Source organism: Scedosporium apiospermum, assembly GCF_000732125.1.
Source record: "Scedosporium apiospermum strain IHEM 14462 chromosome Unknown SEQ_SAPIO_0143, whole genome shotgun sequence".
NCBI lineage: Eukaryota > Fungi > Ascomycota > Sordariomycetes > Microascales > Microascaceae > Scedosporium > Scedosporium apiospermum.
The window spans coordinates 1,445,539-1,460,181 of NW_015971844.1; the positions used below are offsets into that span (position 1 = coordinate 1,445,539).

Consider the following 14,643-nt stretch of genomic DNA (forward strand, 5'->3'; position numbering starts at 1 on the left):
TAATCGATTCTCTACGATTGTAATTGCAACGCTCTTCAACTCCCTAAACAACCCAGAGACGCTAGAAGGCACCCAGTTGTCCTGTTTTACCCTCCAAATAGCGAAACCCTCCCCAGACCCGTGCTCGCTCCTTCCACCGCCCTCAACTCGTCTCCATCATGTCCCCCCACATATCAAACGTGTCCATCCCGGAATCAAGACCGAAGATATCTTCGCTCAAATCTAGCGATCCCCCATTCCCCGATCCACCCATACCAAAATCGCTCCCCGTGACGCCTGCCATCATATCCAGCCCCACGGAATCCATCTGCATGGGATCACCCGCGCCCGTCGCGGCCACGGCGGCCGCAGCAGCGGCATTAGCAGCTGCCTGATGCACGACGTCCGAAGTATCTATAGAGGCACCGAGATCAGCCTGCAGTATCTGCGCTTGCGAAGGCGTCATCTGGGCCTCGACCTTCCGATGAAGCCGCACGACGATCTCAGCGAGTGCCGGGTCCTTCTTGTGCAGCTTTCTAAAGTTCTCGGCCTCGGTCTTGAGGGCCTCACGGAGGCTGAGCTGCCGCTGCGGCACGGGGGGCACGTTGCCCGACTCGTCGAGCGTTTGCATGTTGGGTGGCGGGGGAGGGTCGTTGCTGACGTCTGGCGCGCATATGAGCGCCGTGGCTACGTCGTACACGATGCTCGCGTTGCCGGCTTCGGACTGCTGTTGGACTTCGTCGAGGATGATGCGTAGCATCCGCGAGGCCCCGAGCATCTGTAGGCCGCAGAGTACCTGCCGGTGCGTGTAGGAAGTTGGCATGGCGTTGACACTAGCGGGCTGTAAACTCCATTGCACGAATCCATTCATCGTATGCTTGATGGACATGGTTAGGCCTCCCGATGCGGTGCTGCTCCACGACTCAACCTCGTTGTGCTCTGCCCCTCCCGTCCTACGCGACAGAGGTAGGCTGTCTTTCAACGTACGCAGAAGCGGCTCAATCTGGGCATTATTAGGGTCCCGACGTTGATACGCCCGTAGGGAGTGCTCTAGTGGTTTCGCAACCAGGTTCAATACCGACGAAAGCATTGTCGAGGCCTCCGTCGAAATTGCGTTCGGGGCTAAAAGTAGCTGTAAAATCTTGATAATTGCCTTCTGTTCTTCCTGCCGATCATTGCAAAGGTAATCCGACAAAAACCGGATCGCCGTGACCAGAGAAGGAAGGAGGAAAGTATCAACGAGATCTATTTCCTAAGTTAGTCGGAAGTCTAACAACTCTCTAGCCGCGAATGTAGACACTTACACTCGAGACCGCCCTTGAGGGTCTCTTCGGTAAGGCGCCCGGACCCGAAGGCAAGCGCAATGTTCAGGAACAGCGTAGGTATGAGGAGGTAAAAGTCCTGGGGTGGGCAGGAAGACATGAGCTCGTCTCCCAGACCACCCGCGTCGGTATCGAAGAGCCCGTGAATCCAGCCATCGAGATGGCCCTTCTCCTGCTCCGTGAGGTCGCCCAACGGCCTGCTAAGGTGGCCCTGGGTGAGGAGCTTCGCAACAAAGGAGTCTCGGGACCTGATACCGATATCGGCCGGCGTCAGATTATATCTGTAGGCGAACGCGAGAAGTAGAAGCAAGATGGAGCCGAATTCTTCATAGACTGGCTGGTATTCGCCTTGGTCCTCTTCGTACCGCCAATTGTCTAGAAGATCGCAGATGGGCTGGAGAATAGTTGCAGGTTTCGCAAAGAGAAGCATGACATCTAGACTCTGAGGCTTCCTAGCTAGTTGGCTGCAGAGCGTCTTCAAGGACATAGTCTCCTTATTTGCGCAAAGACGTCCGAGCACCTATCCACATAGCATTGTGAGTAATGAAGAAAAAAAAATAAATGGATAGCTTAGAGGGTGAATAAAAGGGGTCTTACCTCTGTTAACGCCTGGCACACAGCGCCCACATTTCCATCCATATTGTCCAGCTCCCCTATCAAGCTCTGGATCTTCTCTGGATCCGCGGCACAGTCCCGCACCAAATCATCCTTCACATAGCGACCACCCGAGGGTAACGTCTGATAACTGTTCTCCCCCAGAAGGGTTTCAATATGAGACTGGGGCATGAGGTTATGCAGACAACAAGCGAAACAAAACTCCTCCCGCACATTATCCGTGAGCGGGTTGTTGTTGCGGCTATCGTCGAACATGGATGATAGGGTGGGAAAAGTGTTGGTATCAACCTGGCTCAGCGCTTCGGTGATGCAGAACTCAGGCGTGGTGGGCGGGAACAGGGAATGGCCGAGAGCGACTAGGAGAAGAGGGAGCTTGTTGATTAGGTAGGATCGTAGGAGGTGGGCTGTTTTGTGCCCATCGTTTCTAAAGACTGCGTTCGCGAGCACGTCGAAGGAGGCTAGGATCAGGTCGACGGCTGTAGTTTGTACATCTCCCTGGTAACGGTTATGAAGATACGCAAATAAAGCGTGGTCATCGAGCAGCGGCCTCCCAACAAACTAGAAACGAAACGCACGTAAGTCTCTCTCGGTACCTCACAAGAGACGTCAAGGACCTCCGCACTTACACATGCGTTGAGATAAATGTATAGCCCCGCCCGAGAATTGGAGATAGGTAGCTCTGGTAGTATGACGCTGTCCAAACCAACACTGGAATCTAACATCTCTTCTAGACCCCCATCCTTTGGCTTCTCGGCGGGCTCAAAGCTAGCTAGCGTCGATCGGAAGAGCTCCAAACGTTCAGCGATGGACGCAATCTGCAGAGTTGGTACGAAGTTGACAAGGCTGTCTAGCATAGCTTTCCGCGCCTCTGTGAACACACAGGATTAGCGGCCTATTCTCCAGTCCGACCAGCCTACCCCGGCAAGCTAGAAGATGACCGGTCTTCAAAAGACTTACTCTTTGCAATCGGTCTACCCACTGTCCTTAACAACACGGGATTCTCGCACACGCTCAGAAGCAGCGCCACGAACGCCGCCCGCGCCGACTCCATCTCCTCCCTCGGACCGGCATTTTCTAGTTGACCCATGACATCGGCAGCGAAGGTCGCAAAGGCGGCCGTGAAGAGCGCCATCCACTTGGCCACGATATCCATCATGCGCAGCGCGTCGCTCGGCGTCCTAATCCCGGTGCCATGCACCACGGCCTTGGTCAGACGGTAGAACATGACCTCCTCGGCGGAGTAGGAACTCCGCCATCGGACGGGCGGTAGGTCCTGGACGTCGCTATGTGATTGTGTATGAGATGTGGAGTAGCGGTATAGGGCCTTTAGGATGGCCGGAGCGTCGATATATTCAAGCTCGAGGACGGCTTGGATATAGAGGGGAATTCGGGGATCGAGGCAGTCGTTGTTGCCGGCGCGGGGGCGGAGGAGGAGGTCGGCGATGGCGTCGGGGGGGAGAGGGTGTTTGGATCGGAGATGGGGTACGAAGGACTCAAATTTCGAAATGCTTAGGCGCTTAAAGAGGCATTTGTCGAGAAAGTCGCCCCATTCCTTCATCGAGGCGAGCTGAACTCGGAGGACGAGATCGCGGCTCGCCATGGCTTCGGTTCCAGAACACGTGGCACGGCTCGACGGTGAAATTGTAGTGCGCTATGGTAACGTGTATGAATTAATGGCTAGATAAAGGACCTCGACATCGCGGGAAGAAGTATGTCGAGGTCGCGGGAACAGGTTTGCCACAACAATTCGTCGAGGCCGGAGAGTCGATGGAGAAGAGGGCGAGATGAGAGGTAAGGCTGAAGCTAAGATCTGCGGATGCTAGGCTATCTTGTGACAGAGCTGTGACTAGGCTAGGTTCGTTCTTCGGAAAAGGTTTGTGGTGATACACTATCATGCGCCATCATAGGATGAGGCAGCCGGAGCAAAGTATGGTGGAGAACAGGGGAATGTGAGGATGATAGCTATTTTCGTTGTTGTTGTTGCTGCTAAAGAGCATTCTCGAGATGACGCCCATAAATTGATGCACCCAGAAGGCGCCGCCCAGAGCCACTTTCGGCAAGTCAATTGAACTCTTAAAATCAGCCTCAATCTTCAAATCCACAGCGACTTGACCTACCTCAACAAATTATTGAAAGACAATTTATAGTCGAGAGGGAAACTTCTTCAACGAAGTAGAAAACACCTCGATCAACAATCCGTCACAATGCCAGCGGAAAAGCCCCCGTTTCCCCTAATAAACATAGAAACAATGGGAGATGATGAACTTGGCCAACCCTCGCCATGTCTTGCCGATATTATAGTCCCAGATGTACTACATTTGAAGTCGTCTCTTTGGTCATACACAGTCAACTATGTGCATTCAGTTAATTTCGGACATTTCCAAGCTATTAATTCAGCTAATGCCTGCCCGGGGAAGTAGTTGTGAGGCGATGGTTAGTGGAAAGAGCGGAAGCGGTACAAATGATAGGATTCTTGTATCGCAGCATTCTTGGTCAAGTCGTGATTTGGGGCTTGAGGGGCTCAAAGTCCAAAGTTCAATAACACCATTCATGATAAGCCTTGACATCTTTATTTCATATATACATCATCCGACAGAAAACGTTTTGAAAATGGTATCTTTTATATAAACAACTGACAGTCATCACAGTCATAACCACTCCGTGCTTGTAAACGAATAGCACGTATGCACGTTTCCACGTCTTATGGAGAGAGATCCCATTCCCTTTATCGCAGCGCAAACACACTTGTGCTACCTAACTCTCCTCAACCTCCCCGGACGTAGAAGACCACACACCTTGAGTTGATGGACCACTCTGTGACGGCTCGGGGTTCTGCCCAAAGAGGCACTGCCAAACATCACGCTTGTCAATCACTTCACCACCGATGCCATCCTTGCGGATGAGGCGCGACAACTGCGGCGCCTGTTCCATCTCCAGCGCGTTTGCCATGTCAAGCTGCTCTGCCGTCGTCTCTTGCGACTTTCCTTTCGTCACGCGACCGAGATGTTCGATGCGGCGCCTCAGCGACAGATTGTAGATGGACTCTTCAACTGTGCCATCGATGAGATAAAGCCAGACCGTCGTCTCCTGTTGTTGACCGATCCGATCGATTCGGGCAATAGCCTGGAGTTCCAGGGCGGTGTTAAGCAGCGGCTCACACAGGAAAACGTGATTTGCGTTGACGAGATTCAATCCACTCGAATGAGATCGCGCATAAAGAACGAACGCCTCGATGCTCGGATCTTCCTTGAATGTCTTGATGCCATTCGGCTTTGTGATTGAGGTGTAGCCGATCCGATGTTGCTTGAAGGCGTTCTCTAGAATGATGAGGAAATAGGAAAATCTGTAACCGGCCATTAGCATCAGTACTTCTGAGATCTTCTTCATCTTGTTAGACCTACGAGGAATAGATGATTGACTTGGAGCCCGGATCAACCTGTCGGAGCCAGAGTAGATGCCGAACTAGATTGTCGACTTTGGTCGTAAAGGATGGTCCATCCAGGTCAATGTTCCTGATCGCATCCAATTTTTCTGGGCTGAACTGGGTGTATATCACCGACTGCGACGGTTGCCCACCATGCCTTGAGCTGCCTGACCCTGAGTTACTACTTCCAGCCTCGCCGCTTCTGCCGCCAAGATCTTCAGCGTGGATCCGCAATTGCTGTGGCTTCAAAACAATGTCGTGAAGATTAGAAGGCTTGAGGTGTTGCTTGCACACCGGGCAGTTTCTATGTGCCCGGAACCAGAGCATCATGCATTCCTTGCAGAACTGGTGACCACAAATCGTTAGTACACCGGCGACGAACGGTGTCTGGCAGATCACGCAAATTCTAGGCTCGCTCGACTTCGAGCCCGTCTCCTTGAGATTAATGACTTTATCCCAACGCGCGTTAGTTCCCTGGGCCCGGGTGAAAGGGGTTTTGTGGTTGAGAGGGGGAAAAAAATGGACTTACGGTATCTATGCTTCGACTCGGCTGCGGCGAGTTTCTGCTGAAGTTTTTCTTCTGCGGCGCGCATCTTACGCATAGTCTCTTCATCCTTCTCGCCCTCATACGGAATAACACTATCAGATACCGCCTGAAGTTGGCGATAGTATTCCACCCGAGCATTCATCGTTGATGTGAATAGTTCCAACTCCGATTCCAGACTGGTCGCGACTTTAGTTTGCGCCATTGAGTCTTTCTGGATGGCCTGCATGTGGAGATTCACAATCTTGGCCTCCATGGCTTGCCGTTCATTCGCGTCATCTTTGAAATACCGATTTTTGACCTGGCGTAGGGCGCTGATTATGCCGCGCATTGACGCAACAGCGGGGTCCGGCTTGAGCCGATCACGAATCTCCCGCAGCTGAAGGAACAATGGCCCGTGTGATACGGTGCCGTCTAGGGCGTTTGCGGTCTCCATTTGCATCTCATGACGGACACGCTCGTTGGTTTGACCCGTAATCGCATCTTGTCGATCCGCAATGGCTGCTCGTAGGACAGAGACATAGGCTACTAGCTTATCCTGTAACTTCGTCGAATCTGCAAATTCCTCTCCGGTTTGCTCAGCGGGGCCTTCAGACTCTTCGTCAACCAAAGGCTGGAGCAAAATTTGGATCACCTCCTCCCTCCACTCGTCCAGCTGGTCGGCTTGCCGGTTGAGCATCTCATACAATTCCTCGAGCTGTTCTAGCAAGGGTCGTGACTCTAAACCGCGCTCACTTTTCACGACCAATTCCGGAATTGTCGTGAAGGATTGGTCCGACGCTCGGTTGGAGAGGCGGTTCCTCAAAGCTTCGGTTTTCCGATAACTCTGCTTGAAAGTTAGATATACAGAATTGCGACGAGTGAAACGCAGCCAGGTCTACTCACCTCAGTCAAAATCTTTCTACGAATTGACTTAGCCTGTTCGTAGCCTTCGTCCTCGAGACGTTGAAGCCTCTTATATTCTTCCGAGTCAGGCTGGGTAAAATCTTTATTCTCCTTAATCTGGAAATACGCATCAGCGCAGAAGAAGACTGCTCGGTGCTGGACCTCGAGGACCGATCGTAATCTCCGCCGCAGCTCGGATATGTTGCTCTGATGCTCCTGGCTGTAATGATGTCAGTGGATAGTTCCTTGATAGTGTGAGTGGCACAGATGCAGGTATATCGTACCTATAACTTTCATTCTCCAATTCATAACCATCGGCGCCGTCCACCGACACGCGGCCATTAGTAGCTTCACGAACGGCGTTATCAAGTTTCTTTTGAGCCTCGTCAACCATGAGACCTATCTCGTCTCTCACCTTCTCCCAAATGGCGAGCGCTTCTTTGACGCGCGGTCCATTCTCAAGCAGCTGGCCTCGGGTAAGCATTGACATGAGATAAGACCTTTGCTCTGATAGGATAGTTTTCTCGTTCTGCTCTATCATGGCATCCAAGACTTCGTCAACCGTTCTCATGGGCCGATTCTTTGTGCCACCATATAGGCGCCGGATTAGAACTTCCGGGTGAAGTGCCGCTTGTCTGAGTCTGTTGAGCCAGCTGCTCATTTTCTCGTGGTAATCCTCTGACTTCCACTCTGGGACTAGAGGCGTACCCTGCGTATCAAGGTGGCATTCCTCAATCATCTTCTTGAACATGGATTGATAATGCTGCTCTTCCACTGCCGCAAAGGGCATGGTGATAACATATCGGTTCTGCCGAGGGAGCCTAATCTCGTCCCGAACCATAGCTTTCGTATGTCGGAGCGCCAGTGTGTTGAAAAGCTGTCGGAAGATGGGCTTATATCTTGTAGTGAGGTCTTTCCATGATTCCGTTAGGAAGTTGAACGGCTCGTAGCGCAAGAAGATCAACAACCCTCGTAGATCCTGGACGGCGTTCTTCACAGGAGTACCTGTTATACCCCAGGCATTGACTCGGGGGATAAGTTTAGCGACCTCCGCTGCGCGACTGACTCCGCTTTCTATCATCTGTGCTTCATCCAAGCAAACCCGCCACCACAAAAGTTGCATCAGGGGAGATTTTGTGCGGTAATACTTCCTCTCGTGACGCATGGCTCGGGCGGGAGGCTCCAAGACATAGTTGAGTTCAGTCGCGAGAACAGAATATGTAGTGATTACAATATCCTGCTCGGATAGCTCGCAGATAAGGTCAACTTCTTCCTCCCGGGTCTTGGTCTTACACCCAGAATAATGCATAACCCGAAGATGGGGTGCATGTCGGGAGAGCTCGTCCATCCATTGTCTACGAAGGGACGCGGGAGTCACAATCAACGTCGCGTTAATCGGGCTGACGTTGTTTGGGTCGAGGAAGTTAGGCTCAGGACCGCCTTCAGGCCGAGGATGAAGTAGTATAAGCCCAATCATCTCCAGAGTTTTCCCGAGACCCATCTCTTCTGCAAGGATGCCTCCTTTCAGAAGCTGCTCTGAAGCACGGAACTGGGCTAAATCAGTGGAAATTAGGTGGAAGACCTTGCTAAGATAGCATGGTGTGCCTTTCAGATCATGCACCTCCCGGAACGAGAGAGGGAGGCAGCCAGGTGATTCCTCATCAATCTCTTGCACAATACCTGAAGCATCATCACCTGTCTTTATCCATTCAATGCCCTCTCGTCTCAGAAGCCATTGCAACGTCCTTCTTTGGAAGGGGTAAAGGGTGGATGTCATTCCAGGAATAGTGATAGAGTCCGAGATAGGATCATCTTTAGAAGGGACATATGCAGCTTCGTAGAAGTCCAATGGTGACCATTCCTCACTATCTGTGGAAGATTCTCCATCTGGAGGAAAGAATGTGTTGATCACGTTCCGAATCAGCTGGTACGACTGGTGGCCCAATTGGTCATGATACTGACTCCTCGGCTGCCAATGGAGCTCGAACGAGAAATGAATATCGAGGACGTCATCACAGCGCGAAACTATGATGTTGATGACTGATGAGAATCCAGCTTCCTGGCAACGCTTCAATCCATTGTTGCCTGCTGCCCGGATAATCGTCGTAACCTGGGGGCCGATGGAACTGCTGGATAGAGCCAGTCCCGCATCCAAGAACCCTGCTGGCGATCTCGGTCGAGAGGCCAATCCGAGGAAAACCACGTCCTTCGGATATCTAGACTCTGGAAACAATGACACTGTCAGGTATTCACCAACATTGAATCGTGAGAAGTTGTCGAGGTTGGCGTCTTCGGCGTCTGGCTGCTTCCTCGATACGGTCAAGTCTCCGCGGCCAATGACGAGAGGCTCTACGGCGGGAATGTCGAGTCGCGGCTTTTTGGACGGCCGATCGTCGCGATCGGCTTCAAGGGGCAGGGAGTTGAGATGATCGATGAGGCCGATTGGGAATGAATCTATCATTGAGAGTAAGTAACGGTAGATTGAGCATCAATATCAGACTCGGCCATGCGTACCATCAATTCCAATTTTAAAATAAGTTCCATTCTGTATTCTCATAGCGAGTCCTCCCCTTCCCCGCCTTCGAGGTAAACCCGGCATTGTAACTTCAAGATGTTTGCCCGCTGTATCCAGTCATTGAGCTGGGGCTGGGTGCATATGGAGGGGCGAGGGGCAAGGGATGGAGGGCGCAGCGATGAGTCTGGAAGATAAGGAGCCAGTCGAGCTTGGTAACCGCTCGAAGAGGCCTCTGTGGGATGAAGATGGATGGAAAATTCAAGGTGGCATCGGAGGGAATGAGAAATAAATATGCAACACTTGTGTTGCTGAGTTGAGGGTTCCATCTGGAGGGGAAGGAGAGGCTGACGAGCCTTGCCACTTTGCACGGTGTATTGTGTGACGCGACTGGACGTGGCCCCCACCATCGGTCAAATCGGTAATCCATGGCCGAACATGCGTGGTCACGTGAATTAACTGCCAAGTCCCACTTTACTCGAGGGAATCGGCCAATGGCTGAATCATGGAAAAATTGGAGGGAATCGCGATCTCAAGCTTCAAGATTTCATGTCACCAATTGAAGGTGATTCGATTGAGTGCTTGCCTGGACAGACCGAGAGAGCACTTTCTGTCGCTCTACAAGTTACTCTCCTCAAACATTGAGACCATAGAAGAAGTATAGATTCATGGTGTAAGCTAAGCCTCTCAACATCCGTTTTGAATACTATGCCCAACAAGACAGCTAACCTTTGATCCATAGTTCATTATGACCATGCGACCAAGGCAAATCCTCTCTTCCCTTAGCCTTTTCAGGCCCAATGCGCCGCTTCTCCCCCGCGGAGGGCAAGTGCGATGCCTCCACAGCTCCAAAATGTCTGTTCCTCGACCGATTCCGCCTCCCATCCCCATCGTACCGAACCCCGAGTCCTTCCTACGCATAATCGGTCGAAGTCTCAGCCAGTACTCCGACAAGTTCCCGTCCTGGGAAGCTCTGTTCACCCTCACCTCACCACAACTGAAGGAACTTGGCATCGAGCCCGCCCGGACGCGGAGATACCTCCTCCACTGGCTTAGGAGGTATCGCGAGGGCAAGTTTGGACCCGGCGGAGACTTCAAGTATGTCGAGGATGGGAAGGCGTTCCTCGGTGTCCACCACGACTTGAAGACGGATAAGAAGACCGTCGTCAACGTCCCTGCCGGAAGCAGCCTGTCAGATGTATCGACGGAGCAGAAGGCCAAGGTGGAAGACTACAGGGTCAGGGGAGCAAACAAGATTTCGGGACCTTATGCGACACCCGTTGGCAATGGCCTATCTCAAGTCACGATAGTCGAGGGCATGTGGGAGTTCCGCCGCGGACAGAAGGTTGACGGAGGAGAGAGGAGGAAGGCAGAGGTCCGCTTCAAGAGGCGTGTGGCCGAGCGCAAGGCCGCTCGAGAGGCGCAGCAAGGTCACTAAGGAGAACTCATGATGTGCTGTGTTTTTTTGAATAGCCACCGGGAGGCCTTGATCACCAGTTCTGCCTGTACAATAGTCCACGACGATCGATTTAGATCCTCTCAACGTCCCGTGTAAATTACTATTATTATTAGCTTCGAGTCTGAGCTCATAGCCGAGAGGGATAAGGTGTTAATCTGTAAACCCTCCATGTTAGACCCCCATTTTCCGGCCCTCTTCTCTCTTGGTCGATAGATGATGCAAGAAATATCTCTCGATTTCCAATCTTAGGATGGATTGGTTTCGTCCTCAGTCGAAGTTCCATGAATAGCCTCCAGGCACCCGCGAACCCCTTTTTTAGTAGTATCTCCAGTTTCTGACCCGGACGGCGGGGCCGACTTAGCTTCATCTAAGAATGGACAGGCTATGCTCCACAGAGATAGATCAACGCCATCCAGTTGCGGATATGCCTACGAGGTTGGCGACGAAGTGAAGGCGAGGGCAAGGAGAATTCGACTCCATCCCTTTATTCACCAGGCCTGTCTAAGCAGTAGGGGTCGAAATAGAACATCATGCAACCTCGAAACGTGGCGGATGTGTCGCAAAAATAGCGATAGCCACGCTTATCCCACCTTACCCGTCTGCCACTTCGAACAAAGTAAGGGCGTACCTGTAGGGCTGCAGGCGCAAAAGTATGCTGGGTTCCTAAAAACATCCAAAATGGTATGGAATGCGATGGCGGAGCTGAGAGAGGGCGTGGGTCTATGGTAGCAGATGTGGCCCGTCTTTTCATTCGAATTGGCAAACTGACGGTGATGGACACTCGACGTTTCCCTTTCCAGAGTTACCCTGGAGAGTGGTGCGGGAGACGAAGCGGTTCGGAGGAATGTTCGACGTTGCTTACGCCGTGAGACAAGTTTAAAGGACCAACAGGCGCGTTGCTACCGACTGCCGAAGTCTTAATGATCATGGTTCTATTAAAAGAGTCGTCAATGCATAAAGCAAAGAATTGACGATGTGATGACACCTTGACGAAGGAGATGAAAGACGTCGCGAGCCCCCGGAGCCAGGAGGGGTAGCATGAGACGGTGAAGATATCGTATTTTTTCGGGTGCCTTGGGCTCGCTTGAGTCGAGTCGGATGACGCGACACCCCTTTTCCCAGCGACCCGATAACGACAGCCGGCCAGAGAGCAGGTTGCGTGTGTTTATTATGCCCAGGAATAAACAGCACACAGGCGGAGAGCGGCAGGACCGTGGAGATTGTAGTCGAAGCGGCCCACCACTAAAGTGTGAGAGAACCTGGAGGGTCGCGCAACGCCTGATGAGACCCGAAAAATTAGGCTAGGCACATCGGATCGACATGATTGATGGTGGTGTCGTGTCGTCCAGTCCTAAGCGGGCGCTTAAGTATTATCTTCAGCTCAACGTCGATAGCCTCGCCGAGTCAACCTAAGACGTCAGCTGAGATCAGGGAAGCGCAAGAAATCTCGGGAGTGGCTTGTTTTAGGCTCATCGTCCCGCAGCGGAACAATTGCTCGATCCATCGAACTGGGAACTAAGTTCCAATCTGATGCTTGGGATGACAGCGGATGGACGGATAGGGGGCCAAGTCTGATGGTGAAGGGCGAAGATAGTGGTGTAAGATGTAGCTTTGGCGTGTGTGTAAGCTTTTAGTCAACATGGAAGATGGAGAGCGTCCCATTGTCGTCCCACAAGGATGCGCCTAAGCCTTGGGTTCGCCAGCTTCAGCGGCTAGAAGGTCTTGGTAGGTCGCGGGAACCTTCCCTACTGGTTCAGTATTCTAGGGAGCTAGGATTAACAGCAAGACTCGATCTGATATTGATCGATTATCATTGATCCATTGGGGATGTAGAATGGGGTAAAGGTTTGGCCCCCGACAGCAGCCCTATTGTAGCAAAGGTAAATCCTTCAGTGGAGTGGATACTGGGAAGGAAAGTGGAAAAACTACCTCAGTCTTTCATGCAGATCCCACATGGAAAGGCTGCATTTACACAGACAACGCGAAGGTGACCTCTTCTTGACAATCGATTTGTCTGATTACTTGTCGGCTCCGATCGGTCCCTGCCTCCACGTCCATGGGTTGACAATTCCGGGACCGATTAAGGAAATCCAATGTCTCAGTGTACTTGCTTGTACATGCGCACACCCCCCTCCACAGAGCTTCGAGCGCAATATCCGACGCCGTGCATGACAGGAGCAAGGTGAGGGATTGAGGTGCTTGCTTGGCTCACGCAGGTTACAAATACGACACCCATCTGGGGGATAATGCTGTCGCCCAGCTGGGCCAAGGCGAATCATCCATCCACAAACCCAGACGAGGCTTGCATCAGAGCTGCAAGCCTGCATCATTTGGGCCCTGGGCTCGTAAATGCAGGGAGACGAGGCACGAGAAACCCGGTAGGCAGAATACCAAAAGTCCCTCTGCTTTCCGTGGCACTTCTTGACTTGTTCTAGCGTGCAAACCACCGGCCAATCTTCACTCAAGCACCAGTTTAGCTCGGATGGGGGTGCTTTGGTTTGCGCTAGCCTTGAGTTATCTGGGCTGCTGGGTTGTGAAGCCTCCTGCCTCCTGGAAGGATTGGCATCACATTCACTCGACTCTTTTGCCCCCGACCTCATTCTTCGGAGACGGAAGGTAAAGCGCGGTCAGCGACCCACATTTTATGCGTTTCTTGGGACCAGCCTCGGAGTGCAACAGCTGGTCCGGTACATCACGGTTTTGCCATGACGATGAACTCTGGGGAGCATTGAGATTTCCAAAGCAGGAAATACGATTAATACGGCAGATGCCTGGTTGGTATGAAGTACTTGTACACATTGCGTGAATGTGTACCTTTGAGTACCTTGCGTATCACGCCAACCGTGCTTCCCTATTGTCCTACACCATGCTGGTAGGAACCACACTAGCGCAGGCTCCTCAGGCAGACCCATGCTGGCACCCTCAAAGCAGAGTGGCTAGCCAGCCTACACCTTAATCTCAGTCTCTAGAAGCCAGGTTCGAACCATGCCATTCGTCGTTTTCCACATGTCTGTGACGTGGAGGGAAGGTCCTTTTGAAGCGCAAGGCCCATGCTAATTTAGCTCGTCCAGACGCCACTGGCCCTGAAGCCCGAAGCCATCTCGTGCCGACCAGTAGAAGTTGGCCAGCAACGTCCTTGAACCGATGAATAGTTATCTCGATGTTTCCGACTCTTGTTATGCCCTGATCTCAGGGATGAGCTTTGAAGCACTCACATAATTAGATGGACAGGGGACCCGCTCCTTCCCGCTCACTTTTTAGAGGTTCCTTCACAAGAAATTGGATAACACGACGAGTGTGGTGCCTTACACGAGCGTCTTTTATGGCCACGATGCTACATAATACTTTCTATTCGGGGTCTGGTCGTATCGGCCATGGTCAGGCGGACGATAACGAGAAACGGAAGGAGACTTACCTCAGTGGTAGCTTGTAATTTCAAGGTGACAAGGCTATGATGTCGTTGAGAAAATCCCCGCAGCCATAAAAAGAAGTCGAAAAAGACAGAGGAAGAAATCACTTCGTTGCATCGTCTAGGATGTGGGACCGGCGCCGTTCATCACTGCTAAAACCCATCCGGGGTTCGAATCGTCAATTTGTTCTCCAAAGAGAGTGGAGACCAAGTTTGTCCCGGAAATTATACGTGCAACTCGAAGCAGGGTCTTGCTTGATATTTTCCACAGACCAAAGTCGGAGCATCAACTCCAACGTGAAATGTGGCACGCAAGGGTGAGGGAGGACTGATAGTACACTACACTACTTCATACCTCGGTACATACTGGTACTCCAAATCTGACCCACCAAGACTTGGACCCAAACCCAAGCCGGGGGCGTGGATGGGACGAAATCTATTTTTAACAGCAACTGTTTGGGAATTGGGGTGATCGACATGCTCACCCATTGCTT

At 52.0% G+C, this 14,643-nt stretch overlaps 2 protein-coding genes and 1 pseudogene across 2 annotated transcripts; 1 reads left to right on the plus strand and 2 right to left on the minus strand.

The window, feature by feature from the left end:
- Positions 1 to 142: 142 nt before the first annotated feature.
- SAPIO_CDS9700 (Mediator of RNA polymerase II transcription subunit 5) lies at positions 143 to 3,516 on the minus strand (the record flags this gene model as incomplete). Its single annotated transcript, XM_016791031.1, has 5 exons — positions 143 to 1,224; positions 1,284 to 1,821; positions 1,899 to 2,474; positions 2,543 to 2,784; positions 2,874 to 3,516. The coding sequence occupies 5 exons, from the start codon at positions 3,514 to 3,516 to the stop codon at positions 143 to 145; spliced, it is 3,081 nt and encodes a 1,026-aa protein (XP_016639541.1).
- Positions 3,517 to 4,670: 1,154 nt separating this feature from the next.
- SAPIO_CDS9701 (putative SNF2 family helicase/ATPase) lies at positions 4,671 to 9,230 on the minus strand (the record flags this gene model as incomplete). Its single annotated transcript, XM_016791032.1, has 5 exons — positions 4,671 to 5,259; positions 5,318 to 5,789; positions 5,870 to 6,710; positions 6,770 to 6,989; positions 7,054 to 9,230. The coding sequence occupies 5 exons, from the start codon at positions 9,228 to 9,230 to the stop codon at positions 4,671 to 4,673; spliced, it is 4,299 nt and encodes a 1,432-aa protein (XP_016639542.1).
- Positions 9,231 to 10,029: 799 nt separating this feature from the next.
- SAPIO_CDS9702 lies at positions 10,030 to 10,719 on the plus strand (annotated as a pseudogene; the record flags this gene model as incomplete).
- Between the last annotated feature and the right edge of the window lie 3,924 nt (positions 10,720 to 14,643).